At 41.7% G+C, this 19,262-nt stretch overlaps 2 protein-coding genes across 2 annotated transcripts; both read right to left on the bottom strand.

The window, feature by feature from the left end:
- Positions 1-317: 317 nt before the first annotated feature.
- Positions 318-3,065, bottom strand: LOC118794984 (cytochrome c oxidase subunit NDUFA4-like). The gene is made up of 4 exons (XM_036553299.1): positions 2,903-3,065; positions 1,822-1,910; positions 1,552-1,612; positions 318-601 (listed from the first exon to the last, which is right to left on the bottom strand). Exons 1-4 carry the CDS (start codon positions 2,942-2,944, stop codon positions 545-547), a joined length of 249 nt encoding a protein of 82 aa, XP_036409192.1. The 5' UTR covers positions 2,945-3,065; the 3' UTR covers positions 318-544.
- Positions 3,066-5,988: 2,923 nt separating this feature from the next.
- Positions 5,989-16,410, bottom strand: LOC118794435 (solute carrier family 35 member B1). The gene is made up of 10 exons (XM_036552686.1): positions 16,375-16,410; positions 15,296-16,208; positions 14,066-14,169; positions 13,221-13,351; positions 12,248-12,278; positions 10,442-10,602; positions 9,756-9,882; positions 7,897-8,003; positions 7,360-7,513; positions 5,989-7,199 (listed from the first exon to the last, which is right to left on the bottom strand). Exons 2-10 carry the CDS (start codon positions 15,415-15,417, stop codon positions 7,147-7,149), a joined length of 990 nt encoding a protein of 329 aa, XP_036408579.1. The 5' UTR covers positions 15,418-16,208; positions 16,375-16,410; the 3' UTR covers positions 5,989-7,146.
- Positions 16,411-19,262: the final 2,852 nt, after the last annotated feature.

Here is a 19,262-nt window from a genome sequence, read left to right as displayed (position 1 = left end):
ACAAAATGCATCTGAATTTGTATGCAAACAAATTCACATTCAATTGCATTCCTTGGATTTGAGACAGCCAAAATTAAGTTTGAAAATGTACTGGATACAAAGTCTTTGCGTGAAGTTACCTAGGTGTTAAAAAGTGCCAATACTTAAGCTGCTGTCAGAAAGACTGCATTATGCAGACTTAATTACTACCTAAAGCAGAAAATGGAGCCTTTTTACAAAAAAAACTACAACAGGCAAGGAATCTATTATAGGCATACAACACACAGGGCATGTTTCTGTGAAAAATAGTAATATCCAATAATAACAGCCACACACAATTTTCTTGCACCAGGAGGAGGTTGCCATCTTTATTATCTTTATTTTATTGCTACAGACAACCATGGGTATTAAGGAAAAGGTAAAAAGACATTTTATGTAAACAAAGCACAGTGGAGTGTCATAGGTTCAATTGTGCGGTTAGCTTGCATTTGTTTGGGTCATTTTTTTGGATCCTAATGACTGCAGGTCTGCTTTGGTCCATTGGCAAGCAGAGGGATAGGTTCGCTTAGAAGTCAGGGCCATTCTTCTTCAGCTTGCTGTAGTCCATGTTCACAGCGAAAAACTGCAATCAGTTCAGAAAGCATCATCAGTAAATCTTGACTTTGTAACTATGGAGACTAAGCATGACTTTAAAAAAAAAAATCAGCAACCATAGTTTAACTGTGGGACACACTCTCTTCAGCAGAAACAAACGCATACAAGTCAAAAATAACAGTGGGCCAAAATCTAACTGCAAAATTGCTTCAGAGATGTGTCATTCTGAACTATTCAGAATTCAGCTCAGTACCATATTAAAAATGAATAACTCTTGACCCGTACTAGCATCTTACATCCAAAACAGCACACCGAATATTATGCTTCTCCCATGTGACCGAGGACTGAAGCCGGTCTAGTCCCCAGAAACCAGTCTTTCAAAACTTAAGTGATCCAGACTTCAATCCAACCCTTTGTGACCCATATTTGCATTTAACTAGGCCACATGGTCCACGTTAGGTAAGAGGCATTTGTAAAGCCATACGAAACAATATGTATAAAAATGCAAAACATGCAAGCGTAAATAGCCTATTTTTATTTAGCAACATTTAAACCATGAAATTGCATATGCATAGATTTGTTTTAGCCTTATTTTCCAGCAATAAGAACCATTATAAACCTCACAAACAGTTCCAATCTTACCTGACGCTATCATGCGCGTGGCATTCTGAATGCCTGTGTTCACTTCCCAAGTATGATCAAAATGATCTGACTTATTTTTTTATTTTGGACCAAGGTAATAACAGTAAACCCAAGAGCAAAATTTGTTCCAAGATTAAATGTCAAATCAGATTACAGAATCCAAATCGGGATGAGAATAATTTGACTCTTATTTTGCAGTTTTGAAAGATGCCTTTTTGCTGGTAAAAAAAAATAAATAAATAAAATAACACCCAACTAAACCTGATAATTTCCTAACACATAATGGCCTGCTTTAGGTGTAGTGCTCTGTTACATCACCGAGTGACAAGTCCATACCTTGTACTGGTCAGTGGGGGCCATTTTGTTCCATGGTTCAGGGTTGTTCTTGCGGTCCCAACTGCAAAACATCACAAGCACATCACTCACAGGCCTCCAACTAGTGCTCCATCAAGGCCCAACTCCATCTCCACGCACCCCCAGCTGCCCCAAGCAGAAGAGGCACTGGAAAGGGGCAATACTCAACGGGTAATGTGTCAGTGTTCTAGGGAACCCTGACATATGAAATGGACCTCCAGAACACATCATGTGATGAAAACACACGCTTACCAGACGTCTGGGTTGCGCAGGGCCAGACGAGCGAGGTACAACATGGACATTGTCGTACCACCACCGATGAAAATGAAGAGTGGAATCAACTGGTGTGACAGAGAGAGAGCTGACAGGTCACAAATTCGGTTCTCCACACTATCAATCCTTGGAGCTAAATGTGCGTCAAGATACGGCGCTGTTCTTTAAAATGCACCGAGATCACAGAAGTTCAATCCAATGAGAGGAATAAATACTGTTCATTTTCAGAGAAACCTTGCAACGCCATTGATAACAAAATAAGATTCTATCATTTGACTAAAATTACTCACGATTCTGTTTGCTAGCTAGCTACAGAACCTATATATCCTAGTTAACCAACTAGCTATCTGACTTGGTCAGATTAAAGTCGATGTTCACTAATGCTGCTGAAATTCAAACTAAAACTACCCTATATGGGGTTTTCTTATCCATGTCCATCCTTGTTTTATCCCCGTTTACTTCTAGGCCCCGACACAAACGTTTGCTATATCAATTTTACTCGGGCCTACCAAGCTAGCAAGTTTAGCATAGTTGTTTAGCCAGCAGGCTAGCTCGCTGATTCTGTTCAACTGGGACATTAAACTTTTATTTAGTGTGCTTTTTTATTTGTCACACAGGGAACAAAGATAGTACTAACTATCTTTGTGGCAAATGGCAAATGACAAATGACAATGGTAGCTAGGTGTAAAAAGTTGTGAGGCTGAAACTGCTACCACTTTGTGATCATTCTATGCTATTTCTCGGTAAACGTCAACTAAATTTATGCTGAAATACCATCACTTGCTGATTCTAAAATAGCAGACGGGCAATTTCTTTTACACACTTATTTGAAATGTGTTGTCAATGAACGCATGTTTGTGTGGGGGAAAAACATCAATAGGAAACGATTCCAAACGTCTAACTAATCTGCCACATACATGGGATTCCCTGGATCATCGCCAGCTAGCTAAACATAGCTGCGTTAACGTTACAAACAACAGGAGGCCACTGCCCCACTTTTACTGCCGACGCTCTCTCACCTACTTTGTCAATAAACCCTCCGGACCTTATCTGTACTTACTGCTGGATGGGTTCTGAGTTGCCGACTGATAGTAGCTAGCATCCTGCTGCGGGTTGTACTTTCTTCTCCCAAAAGTGCACAGCAATAACTGAGTGAACCGTGTCCCGGTCAAACTTGCAGCGTAGCCCTGAATTTTGAGTGAAACCTGGTAATCTGAGGGCCTTTATTTGGTGGCTATCAGATGATATTTTACCGGTTGTTCTTACCATGTTCCCAATATTCATGAGAAGAATGGCGTCCCAACTGTTCTTTTACGATGTAATTTTTTTGCATTTACAAACATATGTGGTGTGTTAGCTAGTTAAATTAAGAATACAATTGTGTTTTCTTCAGGCAGTGAGAGGAACACCTAAAACTGGGGCGTTTAGGGTCGTACTGTTATGACAGCAACGTCTGGTGAAGAAATGCATTTGTATTCTTTCATAGTCAACTTCTTATTTTATGTTAAGGTTGCTCTATTTTCATTTCGCTAAGATAATACCTGTTTCATTTATTTTTTTGCTGGCGACAGTGGCTTCTGAATTTAGTTAAATATTGGCCTACTTCATCGTGTTGCACTAAGGTGCAAGACTAATTATCACGTATTAAGGGAATATAATGATATGCTTAATTATGTTTATTTATGTATGTTGTTATACACACACAAATTCCATTTGGTCAGAGGGTCAGAGAAGTTATTCCTTAGTTTCACTCAATTCAACAGCCTACCATTTTTTCTACGGGCCTGGTAGGCCTACTATACGCCTAGGACGTAGCCTACTCGCTTACCGTAGAGCCAGAGGGCATTGTTATATGGGGCTAATAGAATTAGATCAATCGTACTGGTGTCCTAGATATAGGAGGCTTTGGTACTGGAAGTCTGTGTTCACTTCTAAGCAGCACATCATGGAACCTTATGCCCGGAGAGGCCGTTTTAAAAGAAGGAAATTAGTTCATAGTACAGCCATGTAATACTCATCCCTGTCATGACCGCAAACAACTTTCAAAGACCTAAAACCATAGGCTAAGCATTTCCACAACGGACGAAACGCTATCTAAAAATGTTCGAAATACATCAGATGCATCCGGTGCAGATTCCTTTATAATTTTCCAGTACCGATTGCTCATAATCATAATAAATAAATAATGCAATACATAAATAAATGTCCATGTAAATACAGTCTGAAATACAATTTAAAAGAATGAGTAATTAAAGAAATTACATTTGTAATTTATATTTTTTATACTCTGAACGTTAATATATTATTTTATACATATTCCTGTCGACAATTATTTATTTACCATGTTATTATTTTTAACGTATTCATTTATTTACCATCGTCTGTACTTGTTAATCTGTTTTTATATAGAAATTTTAATTTTAACACGTTAAGCCATTAACAACGTTCGACTTTTCAACAGCACTGATGACAGAGGCACGCACTCCATATTACCATTCGCGCCAATCTAGTGCATGATTTGCAAAAATAAAAAATTATCTAAAGTGGGTATTTCCATTTGCCCTTCGATTTTGAATGTAGCGGCTGTGTATAAAATACACTTTTCAATGTGTAAAGTAATGAATCAATTAACATTTGCGTCAGCTTCATAAGGATTTTTTGTAACACAGATACCCATTTACATATTTACATATCCCAAATTTAAGTTCAATGGAAAACGGAGCCAGTAGATACAGGTCCGTGCGTTGACCTGTTGGTAAACTCAGTTGTGAAAGCTGCATGGGGGGGGGGGGGGATGCGGATATTGCATGCATTAGTGTAGTGAAGGATGTTAGTTTATGGTTTGCTAAGATGCTTTCTAAGATGACACTGATGTCAGATAGTAGACGCAGACCTTTCAGAAGTAGCAAAACCAGCCACGTAAAATGCCAAGTTCGATCTGCATCAATGGCTACCAACTTCTATCCTGTTTTTAGCAACCCATCTCCTCTCATTCAGAAGTATGACATGACAAATTCCTGTGATTATAATTTATCACTGTGTGTCGCAATCTCAAAATGATCCATGCAACAGCTGTGCCACAGTGAGATCATTTCAAATTACTCCCCACTCCTCTTGGTAATACCGATCGCTTATCAGTCTTTAGCAAGTGAACACTTAGCATGACATCACAGCAATGCACTTAAGCAGCCAGGGGAGGGAATCGCAAGTGAAATGCTCACTTTCTGAGCATTGATCATAGAGTAATACTGCTGAGGGAAACAGGGAATGAAGGTGTCGTTTGTAATGCAGCCACTGATGATTTCCCCGTAAAAGCTACCACTAACCTTCGTAGTTTGTTAAAGCCAGTCACTGTATTTAACTGATCTATCAGGCCTGCCTGTTTCAGTCACGCACAACTGTTGACAGCCGTGTTGTTAATTGAGATAACTACCCATGGACTACCCCTTCAGGTCAGCTGTTGCCTGTTGCCCACTGCAAGATGAAGCGTTGCTTGTTGACTACTTGTCCCTTATTTTCCCAATCAATCACAACCCAAATAACCCACATCATGAATATGACATAGAAATGCTTACTGCACACCGATTTAACAGGCGAATCGCCCACTGCTTCTGATTTCTGGGCCTTCCTGTACATATTATCCCAGATTACAGCACGGTTTTCACCTGACGTATTGTCAATTTGGACGTGCGGCTGGTAAGCGCGGCTATCGCTGTTCCAGCCCGGACGCCCTCAGGGCTGCTTGTTCAAACAGTGAACTGGGAAATCTTGTTTGCTGTGCTGACGGCGTATCTCTGCCCGTCCTTTAATCATATTGCTTTCCCAATGCCCAGAGATGTTTGTTTCCTCAAATTCATTTTCGTACAGAATTGAGCATTAACCTTTCAGGAGAGTTTTTTGAAAAGGAGACAGTGATGACATCACTGGTGTGCCACCAGTGAGAGCAGCAGAGAGCCTCTGTTGAGAATCATTTAACTGGTTGTGGCTGGGTTATGCAAGTTCTTTTCATTCTGTTGATTCTGACAGCAAGCCCCCAGGGGCTGCTGAGACAAGAACAGCCTTGCTTTTCCACATCTTCCACAAAGGAGACATTTTATACTATTAAATCTAAAGACTCACATACACAGACCCCTCAGGCATGGCTGTAATCATCCATTTTATTTGGGTTTTGCCCTGTAAGAAGGGCACACATGATGTTGGCAAAACTACACCTTTTGGCAGATACTTGTTGTTCAGGGGTTGTTCTTCCTTACTTGCAGATATATATAAACAACCAGACTGTTTGTGTATAGTAAAATAATTTCCCTTTTTGTTTTCCTTTTTTTCCACCATCTCTTCAACATTATAGTATAAATTGTAATGGGTCAGTGTGGTTACAGAGCGTAACAGAAAAAGGAATAACACAAAATATATAAAGGATGTGCTGACATCAAGAACACCCATATCACATAATTAGATTTCAGGTCTATTTCATGATATGATATAAACAAACTAACAACCTCTGAAATGTCTCCTGGGATAGGAATGGAGGTATGTATATCATTACAGTAAGTACATATGTAAACTAAGTGCAAAGAATACTTTCGTATCACCTGCAGTTCATTTAGAATTTTGTGTATTTCTCAAAACTTGCATTAAATGCTCTGATTATAGGGGTGGAAATGCAAATTTGCTATGGACAAACTAAGCAGTTTTTGTGAAAAAGAACAGGAGAATTTGAGAAGGAAAGGCATTTGATAGAGGAGAGTTCAGCTGGCGAAACGTGTCACAAAAGTGCTGATGGAAAGTCAGGTCGGAAGCTGGTTTACACATACACTTGGGTTGTGTTGTAAGTGTGTTGTAACACAGAGGCTTGGGTACAGAATATTGCGAAATGGTTTGCCAACTAAGCTCACCCCAGGTGCGACACCTGAAATGTGTCCCCCTTCTTTTTTACAGCCTCACATCCAAGAGGTCTTGTTGCTTTTAAAATGAGAGTGTGTTATTGATAAACCCGCTGAGGAAGCATAGTTCCATGTGATAAAGAATGGGGTGGGGACTGCTGCAGACAGCACGCCTACACCATTTTCAAGTCATAAAGGCTGGTAAAACTGCAAGCAACCGAGAGATTTTGGAGTTCCTTCTTCACCAGGGATTTGGAAATCCAGCAACTGCTGAGATTGGACGGATCTGTGTTGGAGTGTCTCCACTGGAGTGGAGAGATAGGAGAGACAGGTTCTGAGGTGAATTCCTGTCTGTCTGTCCAGCTGCCACTTTGACCACTGCACTGCTCAGGCGCACACAGTTGCAGGGCACCTGAGCACCTCAGTGTGTCGTCTTCCTGGGTGCTTTCCCATATTTGGCATCCAGGCCCAGACCTTAAAAAAAACCACACAGATAAGCGATGAATCAGGGTTAAGCACATACAGCAAAAGTAATGTTCCAAGTTTCTTGCGCAAGTTGGTCATTGCTGCAGGCTTAAGTAACTTTAGGGAGGAGCCCATTGCCACAGGTGGGGCTCTAGCTGTTGTAACTTACCCAAGAAGACGAGAACAGTGCCAACCCACTGCATGGTAGTGATGACGTTGCCAAAGAGGAGGACCGAGCCCAGGATTGTGAAGAACTTCCGCGTGGTGGTGATGATGGAGCAGGTGAGTGGTCCGAAGTACACCACCGTCATGAAGATGAAAGTCTGAGAGGAGAAGACAGGCAAATCACTTCTGCAGCTTTGGGTCATTGTGCGTTCAAGAGTGGGACACTTCAGAAGTCACAACTGACAATGGAGAGAGACAAATGGACCCTCTGCGTCCATCTAGACACATTTAAAAGTTAAAAGTGCTGTGACTGAAGCAAAGGTCACAGCCAGCCTGCATGCCAGAGCAAACTAAAATCCAAGCATTGATTACAGTAAAGTATGACTCGGTCCACTCTGAGAAAATGCATGCGCTGACATGTTATTTTGAGCAGGGCATTTTAGACAAGGTTTCTGCCTCCCTACCCAAACAAACATGCAACTACCCACACACACACAAACACACACCCACACACGCATGCACTCTTTCACCACAGACCTACCTGACCCAAGGCGCTGGTGAGACCGAACAGCATGATGTTGTAGATGATACTTGGATAGCGGTCAGTGAAGCTCAGGAACTCCCACACTTCCCCGGTCCACAGCACCCCTGAGACGAGGAGCGGAGAGAGCGACGAGGAAGAGATGGGAGACAGATCATTTAATCAGGAGCGAAAAAGTAAAGAACTCTCGACTTGCAGATCCTTACTGCATGTCGGAGTGCAGCAGCAGAGGGCCAGATGTGACCATTTAAAAATCATTTATCGGCAGCAATGCGGTGTGGTGAGAGGGGAGCTCAGCTCAATGGGAAATTGCTCAGGCAAGGAATTTAACCTGAATTGCATCAATAAGGCATCAATCTGTACAAAGAGATAATGTATAAAATGTAAGCCACATTAGCTATGGAAGTTACCCTGGGGTAAGGGCATGTTAAGCAAATAAATCACTTAAGAGAGAAAGGGACATTAGGGGAATAAAGTTTTGACTTGCAGAATCACTAGTAAAGTGCTCTGCATTAGAATACATAAAATAAACTATGATCAACTGAAATGTTTACAGCCGTAATGGTCTGTGTTTGTGAAGATGTACTATAGGTTCTGTGAATCAGGGCCACAAAGTCCCCCTCACTGCCAAAGGTTGTACACCACTGCCAATACACAGAACAAATTCCCTTTTGGCCAAGGAGACACAGGAAAATACATATCCAAAACAGCTGAAAAATAGGCTGGAATGTTTGTTGATACAGGAATAAAACCTTCTTTTGAAAGACCTAAAGTACTGATAATTTGTGCTCTGTTATGACAATTTAATTCATATGTTGTTTTTTCAGTGAGGAGTTAGGAGTAAATTTTTGCATTTTCTGAGCATATCAGATCAGAGGCCTCATAAACCATATTTTTCAAGTGCCAAACAGATAAATGTGCCTGTTATTAAGAGCAATTTATTAACATCAGAATTATCTCTGCTGCAGAAAATGAACTATTACCAAGTGAATTATGCATTTACAAAAGCAGGGATTACATGTTAAAATACTCATTTTAGCCCAAATCCACAGCAATACAAAGGCTCCCCCTAGTGGTGTTCTCCTTCACTCCCTTCTTGGAGAAAGTAATTGAATTGGAAGTAATAAACTTTACAGGGAACCCTCTAATTAAGCCCAGTGATAAAATCAGGAGGAAACAGAAATCATTATCCACATTTTTGATACTATTCTCACCTCCACTTCCACAGAGACATGCCACATCATATTAATACCACCCTGTTTTCTGCTCCTGTCTGATGGCTCAATCAGGTGGGGTTGGGATTGCTGAGCATTTGGATGTGGGACCTCCTGAGAAAACTAGGTTACTGCTTCAGACGGTGTTGGTAGCACAGTAGGAGGCCATCTTTCCTGTGGGCCAAGTAGACACCTCATGCCTCTGTGCAGTGACAGGGCACTGTGCTGCAGGAGCAGCCATTTTCCAGATGAGACATTACACTAAGGCCCTGACTCACTGTGATCTTTTAAAAGGCCATGATGCATAATGAAGAAAGTAGTCCCAAACTAGCCTGCTAGCCTGAATACTTAATTACACCCCCTTCAACTAATTGGCTGTACAATCCCTTGCATTCTCTACCTGCCTTCACCAGGTTGTCACCGTAGAGAAACAAAGTCTCAGTTCATTTTCTCGTTTAATATTTAATAAATAAAAAAATTCATCACGTATTAGATCAGGGGTGGTTACAAATCTGGCTGAAATAGCAGCCAGTTGGGAGCTATGTTAGACCTCTGTGATGTAATGCATGGGCACGATAACCAGTGAGCACAGCTAACATGTTAAATGAGTGAGACGACAGACAGACAGCAAGGTAGGTTACTCACCCATCCCCAGCACCACTGTGGACCAAAGGTTGATGTTGAGCATCATGTGGTTGGGGCTGGTCTGATAGCGGCCCCGCATGTGGTCCTGAGCCACACCTGTCAGCCCATCCAGAGTCAGGGACAGTAGCTGAAACACACCAGGGACAGATGGTCACGCAGAGCATGACCCAGGATGAGCGGGGTTAACAGTCACACAGTGCCATATGGAAAGAGGTTCACTATCACACTGTGGAGTGTACAGAGAGGGGTTTACTACCACACTGTAGAAGAGAGAGAAGGGTTTACAATTACAGTGTTGAGTAGAGAGACAGGCTCACAGTCACAAACAGTTACAGGTTTGCCATCATTGACAGAGAAAGAGGATTATAGTCACACAATATTGTATATAAAGAGTGAGGTTTAAAATCAAACAAACACTGTAATATATGTGTGTAGGTGTGTGTCTGTGTGTGTGTGTGTGTATGCGTGTGTGTGTGTGTTTATAGAGAGAGGGAGTGAGAGAGAGAGTGTCAGACAGAGATTTAGAGCTTCACACAGGCAGGAACACTAACACAGACACAAACAGGAACATATTCAACAGTAAACAATACAGCGTTGTAGTCACATAGAAATATAATGGTAGACAGAGAAAAGGCCTCTAACAGAATAAAGCAGGAGAGAACCGAAGTTCCATCAGAGAAGCATACCAGCAGCATTTCCCCAAAGCCGAACAGGTGCTCTTCCGTGGTGGCCACCCCCTTATTGGGCTTATACAGGAAGATGGCCACCCCACTCACAATCAGCAGAACACACAGGTACTTGGCCAGTGGGTACTTCTTTCTCAGTATCGTCACACCCAGGATCATAACTGTGGAAACAAGCAGGAAAGGTATCAGCAGCGTACACAGCAGAGCGACAAAGGACAGAGAACAGCAGTGAAGTATCTATAAGGATGAGGAGATTACATCCACGCAAGAACAAAAAATGCAAGTCGGTGTAAACCTGGAGGATATTCAGATTAACCTGCCATCACTACCTGGAATTTATATTGTATTGATACACTACCGGTCAAAAGTTTTACAACACCTCCATTTCTCCAATTTTATTGAAATTTAAGCAATGACCTGAAAAGGAACAAAAGGAAGTGGTAAACTGCCAGAGGTTAAAAAAAGTTTAGATTACCAAAAATGATAAAAAAAAGGCCTTTTTCAGGGAACAAGTAAGCTCTTCCGCAGCAATGGAAGTAAATTAAGCCTTGGAAGCTGATGCAAACAACTCCTACAGGTGTCCTGACTTTTGTTGATTACTTACAAACCCTCTGTCTGTATAAAAGCAGTGTTAGAACAGACTGTGTTACTACACCCTCTGAAGCATTATTTGGACAATATTGCAATGCAGGAAGTAGTAGAATATTGCTATCATAATGGCGAGAAAAAGGAAATTCACAAAGGAAGACAGACAGAACATTATAACCCTTATAATTGTAGGTCTTTCCTTTACAGAAATTGGGGGTGTTCTAAAACTTTTGACTGGTTGTGTATAATAATACCTGACACATATTTTATACATAAAATTAATATTCATTCAACAAGGTTGATTCTTGGCCATTTCTTATTTATATCCTGGAGGTCTGAGCAGTCTTCATTTACCTCTAAATTATGGAGATCAGGGGGACAAGTCAGCAGTCATTGATAATCACTTTCTTCTAGGCCACTAGCATGTGACTGATTAAGAGAAAACAATTTAACAGAAGCTAATGTCATTTAATTTGCTCACAACAGACCATTTATTTCTGAGATGCAGGTCTAATGATGTCTAATGGCTTATTGAAGTCAGACATTAAAATCCTCCAAGGTTATATATGATCAATAAACTGGTGAAGATGGATCTGACAGTAGTTTAAGGCAGAAAAAGAGCCTGTACAATCTCACTGATCAATAACCCATGTAAAATCCTCGGCCTAAATGGGATGAGTGCCAGAGCTGTGCACTAGAATGGCAAAGTGCTTAGGGTGCTTACCGAGCCGGCTGCAGATTCAAAAGCCATTGCTGTACCCTTAAGTATGGTACTTAACCCAAAGAGCACCAGCCACTAACTTGCTGTGTAAGTGGCTAATATGTACAACAGAGACTATGTAGGTCAGCCTCAATATGGGCATCTGCTGTGAAAATAATAATACTTAAAAAAGCAGGAGCATGAAATGTCTCTGCCTCAGTGTCACACCGCACAGATAGAGCCTTTAAAGTCAGACTAGCTGGTGGGATCTGGAAACTAAACCGCTTCTGCTGTCAGAACTGAAAGGGTTAACCTCTGAAAGGACAGTGCAGAGAGGAGCCTATCACAGAAAAGGCCAGTGCAGAGCCAGGAGGTGTATGGTAACAAGGCACTTCGGCTTGTATTGGTCACACTACACCAGGGCCCCACTGTGTGTGACGATGATGATGAAGTGTGTGCCAGCTCCCTTTGCACAGTGCACTGTCTGCCTCAGGGCCTGGAGAAGTGAGCTCACCTACCTGGGATGGGTTTACAGGACTTCCCCAACACCTGGAAGAACAGAACACAGGGGAAAGATGAGAATATGCATGCAATCCTATGCATGCATGCTAAGAACCCATACAGAAATAAATTCTTCACTGAATTCTGGGAAGAGGTCAGCTGCATAGAACAGGGTGTGAGGCAAACAGGCTGGGAAAGCCCTGGGGAGCCATCTTGATGAATCTAGCCTGATTTACACTGACTCACCTGTGACGATGTGTGTTGCTCTCATGCGACCCAATACAGCAGTTTGCATTTCAGCTGATGGAGTTTGACCTACTGTTCTCTACTGCCACTGACCCCAGAAGATCTTCAGAGTTCAACTCTACTGGTACCACCTACACACTATACTGGATTTGTTTGTATAAAAGAGCGAGATTGTTTGCCAAATCTGTCTCCCAGCTGTTTGCTAGGGAGGAAGAAATTCTGGTGCTTGTGCTTGCTTTATTCCTGTTTTGGACAGACCACAACAAAAGTATCACAGTGAAAAATGCTTCTGCTGCAGATCTGGCTTACAGCAACAGACGTAAAATGTTCTTGTGCGAACTCTGAACAAGGCTGCTGTCTCACTAGCATTGGAAAAACCTTTTCAGTCTATGAGGCTTCATACAGGATAAGAACAGCTTGAAGTTGCCACTAAACTACTTTTATATCTGAGGTTTGCGAACATATCTGGCCAAGGATTGCTGTGGAAACGCTTTCAGTACTGCTGACCTACAGTTAATGAGAGTCGATAGACACCTGGAGCGTAGAACTGGGGCAGCCTGGACTATGGCAGAGGAGATAAGAGAGGAACCAGAGCCGAGCACAGAGGCACAGACAGAGAGAGACACACTGGAGCGTGGGTCAGACAGCGAAAAGGACAGAGTTGAGAGGATCAGGAAATAGCGATGTGGTGAAACGACACAGCTGCCAGCAGACGGACACTGCTTTCACGTGGGCGGAGCAGACCTGTGTCGGGTAGTTGACGTACTGCAGAGCTGAGTTGCTCGACACCATGGCGCCCAGGTAGGAGAGGGAGCACACACCGTAGAGCCAGCTCCGAGTGTGATCAGGCCTGGGCTTCTCAAAGAACTGGATTACTGACAGAAGAGACGGAAACATCAGAAACAGCATTACACAAAGACTTAAGAGCTGTTCAGGCTGGTCTCTGAAGAAAATCTGTAGTTTACCTTGCAGTTATCGTTTTACATGTATATCCAGCTGCAACTTGCTATCAATTTGATCCTTTATAGTAAACTTCATAAATATTTAGAAATTCACCCCAGGGGAAAAGTTTTAATATAGCAAGTAAATTTAACATATGTAACTCAACGGCTCTCACAAAGCTGACTGGTAAATGCTTAGCATGTCAAATGCACCAATTTCCCTGTTTTCCACACTCTCACAGAACTATTCCAGGTACTTTTAAAAGTTGGAGAATTTACTACCAAGTAAAAATGACACTGCCAAGTTTTTAAAATGACAGCTAAATCTTCACAGGACACAGATGGTGCATGACATGGTGATCTGAGCTCAGGCGTTTTCTTTGTATAACCAATCTTTTAACACTCAAAGGCACAATGACTCCAGGGGCAAAATGTGTTCAACACTTGAAACCAGGAAATCTGACTGATTGGTCAGATCTATTGTGCCAGTACAGCCAATGTTCCAATATCAAAACACTAATCACGGTATAACTCCGGTTCTAGTCCCAAACTTGAAAGAAGGTATCTATAAAAATGTGTGGGAAAACGTATCTGCTTTAAGTCTCAGCAGTCTGGGTGACGTGCTCTATCTTGATGTAATTTACTCACAGAGCTTGGCGAAGGCAGCGTTGATGATACACTGGATGAAGACCAGGGTGGTGGCATACTTGAACTTCTCCTTCTTGTCTCCCTCTCCATACTGGCCCCTTGTTCTAGATAGATACACAATCAAAATAAGAAACAATCTTGACTGACCAGCCCATAAGAATACCTGCACACCAATACACTTGACTGCCTTGCTTACAGTTGAACTGATAATAACAATCAATTCACTGAAAACAAACTATTATTGTTTCATTCAAGATACTTTACATTTGCATATTGTGAAACACAGAGGAATCTACGCCATGACTGTTCTAGATTGCAAAATGGTAACAGTCCTCAGTGATGAGTCAGTCATCAAGTTACAGATAACCACTGGGACCTACGAATAACATATGTTACTGTCCATATGTTTACGTCCATAATATTGTAACGGATGATTTCACCGGCTGCAAGTGCATATTTTACGAATTGAGCAACAGATCTAATTTTCTTTCAAGACCACGATTAAAACCAAAGCAATTTGCTGTTTTTTTGCACTTTGCAGCTGTACGTCTACACTACAGCACAGTATGCAGTAGTGTTGACGTTGGCAAATCACATGGTCGTGCAATTTGACTTGTTCGTCAAGTCTGTGTAACGGGACACTATATTGGGACAATTCAGAATTGCAGCTTATTATTGGATTTAAACCCCTCAAAAAAACTACACCCGCGGAAATAACAACCTACATCGGTGAGTAGCTTCATTAATGTCTAAATTCGGCCGTTTTCATGTCTGTGCGATGTATTTTTTAAGATGGGTGTTCCGAAACTGTCCTTATATGGTTTGACACATCGGCACTAAAATGTGAGTGTGCAAGCATTACATCTAAGCGTGTAGTTCAAGTTTTAACACGAAAGCAGTTTCCAACTATTTGGGGGAGAAAAAATGCTACTTCTCAGTGTATAACCACGACACGCTGCAGGACGTTTACTTTGAACCACAGGTACTGTAATACTGAGATTCTAACTCAATTGGTGCTGTAATAATTTAACAGTTTTAGCGATTTCTCAATAGAGATCTAGTCAATCTGAGAACCAGCCAGCTGGCTAGCTGACATGTTGAACCGAATATTTTTGGCAAATTCACCTTTATTAGTAAAGCAACTGGCCATTTTATATTGCATGCTAGCTACATATTGAGGTGAGGACAGAAAATGATAATTTAGGAAATCATGCATTCGATATGTCTTACATGGTCTCCTGTAGTATGCCATAGTAAAAATAGCAAACAAAGACTCCAGAAAAGCAGAAGATGAATCGGACTCGTTCGTTCTGCAACAGCGACTCCTTCCCAGAGCCCTTCACCGCGGCCATGCTGTCTCCCAGCAGAGCAGGTATGGACACGGACACCGTCCCGCTCCCCGGACTCCTCGCTCCTGCCTCTCGCTCCACTCTCCCAGCCGTCACAAACCCGGAAATGGTGGCGTCGTCACCCCAAAAGGGGGTTGCTGCTTCGTCTCCGTTACTGGGATTCCTGTTTGCTGAGTCCTGAGGCCCTACAAATGTTGCTCAGCAGCCCCACATGGAAGTCTAAGTTACCTAGCTCACCTGATCTGTGGCACTGAATGACACCTTGCTCGCTTTGCCACTCCCTTAGCGCAAGATCGCTAACGTTAGATAAATCTTGAGTTCTTTCCTGTCCCGCTTGCTACAATTGCGGGTTAGATAACATTTCCTAGATGCAGGGGTAGACGTGAACACTCAAGGTAGTTTCCCAGTCCTTTTGTACAGCCCAGAAGTGTTGTCCATGGCATTCTTCAGTTTCGTCTACATCATTCTGTCGTGCTCGCCGTCCCAGCTGTCAGATGCATCCCCTTCCCCAAAGCAAGGCTTTTGGTACAACCATCCCGCTGTTTCTTCCCGGTGGAGGCTGGAGCAGCTTTGTGTTGTCATACAGCGGAATGCGGCGTCAGTGTTGACACTAGAGATCTCGGACCGAAGAACTCCCAGGACTCTACTGGATTTGCCTGAATTGTTCCGTTGTTCTGTTTTGTTCCGAGTTTATAGTTATGGTTTATGGTGGTGTAGCAGTCATTTCATGTCATAGTTTGGCCCCATCAACGACTCATCATTTACGGCTTTATCCTGGTCTGTGCATTACCTTTCTTTGACAAACAAAAATAAAACTCATTTAATGGGGAATTCTTTAGCAAATATATAATAGTCTCCAGCTGGGTAATCCACTTTACATCAGTGGGCATTTTAAGGAAGTAATTTTATTTTAGTACAGTCTCCCAATCAAAGACAGACACTTCGCATATTTTCACGTACCTAGAGAGGACAAGTGCATTTCACAAAATAACTGTCTCCCGTAACCAGAAGTATTACTGTCAACAAGCTATGCATTTGCTTCAAACGTTTCATTTCCATTGAGGCAATTTACATGGTCGACACTGATTAAAACGAGGGTCTTTCGGCATGCGGTCGCTTACAATTCTTCGTCTCAAGATGTGTAGGTTTTCTATTGGTCCGTGTAAAACCAGGCGGGCGGGGACTGAAGACAGGGCCCTATGAGAGGACTGGGTTAATCCCGCAGGCGGGGCTCTGTATTTGAAATACTCCACCCCTACCTTAACTACACGTGCTCAGGAAGGGAACCGGTGTGTCACCACTGTTTTTTTGTTTTGTTTTTTAAAATACAGACCTCAAGGTACGCAAGATACTAGTGCTTAATGAACACATAGGGTCGATCAAATCAAAACGGTTGAATCCCAGACAAATCTACAAATCAAATCAGTGTTAACAAGTGTGTCATTCAAGTAGACGTCATTTGCAAATGCTTAATTTTACCGTCAGTCATGTTTAGCAAGACCGAAAAATCGTTGGAAGTGCCAATCACAACACATAGATAATAAAATACATAACATCTCAAATTTTTGGCTACCGATTTGGATAAGATTAACACACACAATAGTAATAAAAAATGAACATCACCACTGCATTATGTCTTAGCATATATTTGAACATACAGAAGAAAAACGCAGTCCATCTACATGTCTCGTTAAGCAAATGTAACAAAAATAAATTGTCGAATTTAATCCTATCCAAAAGCTTAATAGCACTTCCAAACAGCCCCATCTTAAACATACCCATTTTAGAACAGCTCTCAATATATGATAAAGAGGGAAAAAACATTTTACAAACTAAAGACACAATGATTATTATTGTCCATACACAACAGAGCAGAGAGTGAATTACCACAGGTACATGTGCAAAGAACCATGTTACACTAAACCGAACCCAATACATGCGGCATGTTTAGGAGCAGAAATCCTTTTAAAGGAAAAGCATGTATTGTTCCGGATATATTTTACAGTTTGGAGTGAGGGGTTGGCTTAGCTGAAGGAACCAAACAGGGGGGTTTCTGCATTTTCAAGGATGCACTGCTCACCACTTCAGAATGGAAAACATACCTGTGTTAATCAGAGCACTCAATACACTTCCTACACCTCAAAATTCAGGAGCTCCACATTGTTCACAAAGGATAACACAACCAGCAAGTGCATAAAACATTTACACTTTAAACTACACTTGTGTAACCGCAATATTAATCCATGTTGAAGGTCTGTAAGGTTATAACCAATATCCCTTTTAGGATTTACTCATATTTTGGTCTGTTTCTGTGTTTTTCCTGTGTTTGACATGGATTGAGGGGGAAAAAAAAGAAAATTCCACCCTAGTTGACAGTGTAAATAAATATTTATCTGCAAATATTAAATCATCCAGGATTGGCATCTACAGCACTTGTTTTCAAAGGATCATTTAAACACAAGGCATTACCTGTGATGCCTCTGCGCAACAAGATTAAAAGGTTTATTACACAGTAAACAAACTCATCTATTGTGTCTCAATAGTTTTCAGAGATTAGTGCCCAAGATACATTTGTACCACAGACTGAGCATTACAGGGAAGTTTGGGCCGAGAGATGCAGGCGGCAATGTTAGGCAGATGCTCACGGCTGCTCGTTTTATCTTTTTGAGAAAAACCTACAAACAGTACAAACAACTATGTTGGCACTTGAAATTACTACTACAATTGTGCTTTAGTATGAGCAAACAGAACCAAGAACATGCCAAAGTGCTATGTATGGGGAACCTGCAAGGCAATACACACCAATGACGTTGTTTAGATAATAGATGAACCAAACAAAAAAAGACACTGAATGACCGTGAGCTGTGGGGTACAACTGACAGATCATGACACTCACTCACTATAGTGTTGTGTACATTTGTCAATCTAAACCAAATTCCTATTGCTAGATAGACTAAATAAAGGATAAGCATCACAATATTTAGAATACAAATAAACATGAAGTTTCAGAACGCTACATAGTTTCTTTTCTAGGGCAAGATTGCAGGCTTACATGTGATTGAAACATTTGGGCAAATGTTAGCAGTAGCCCTTCTCTTAAAGCCCATCCGTCAGCACTAAGGCCACTTTCGTTTTGAAGGACAAATGTAAACTTCTCTGCACCTACACATAAGCAGCTCAAGAAATGCACTGATTCTCAGCTCTCTGTGCATTTAGATTGAGCAGTTGATCATCACATTTGGAAAAGAGAAAACAAAAAACATCCTCGCTTGGATTTCCACTCAGATTAGACATTGGAACTTTGTCAAGAACGTTTGCCATTCCCTACACTTTTTTCCATATAAGGACTTTTTCCATTTTTTCCATTGAAAGTAAATCACAAAATGTAATAGTCTACAACAAAAGACTGACAAATACATGCCGCTCAGGCTTTACAGATAACTTGGTCCATCAGTCATTTTGAGCCCTGTTTTCCTCCCGAGCTTGGCAGACTGTAAGCCAAGTAAAGCTTCATCCTTTTCATAAGATGAGATTTCATAAGCCTGAGCACGAGGCCTACAGAGTGAGAAATACAGCATAGAAAGTAAAGGCACGCCTAAGAGATCACACTTCCGTAAGTGTTCCTGTGCTTGAAACTTTTGCCAGATGACCTCAGGTGCACCAGCTTCCCAGCAGGGGGCGAGAGAGAGCACTCTGAGGAAGTGGAGTGCACTGGCCTGGCGGTCTCACTGTTGCCAACGCTGAGGAGAGCGGCTGACGTGTCTCAGCACGATCTTCAGCCATGTCACCTCTCCACCACAGAGGTTGGGGAAATGCTTTTCTTGTTTCGTCTCGTTTCTTTGTTCTTT

This window comes from Megalops cyprinoides, chromosome 19 (genome assembly GCF_013368585.1).
Source record: "Megalops cyprinoides isolate fMegCyp1 chromosome 19, fMegCyp1.pri, whole genome shotgun sequence".
In the NCBI taxonomy this organism is placed as follows: Eukaryota; Metazoa; Chordata; class Actinopteri; order Elopiformes; family Megalopidae; genus Megalops; species Megalops cyprinoides.
This window is presented reverse-complemented; position numbering and strand designations above follow the sequence as displayed.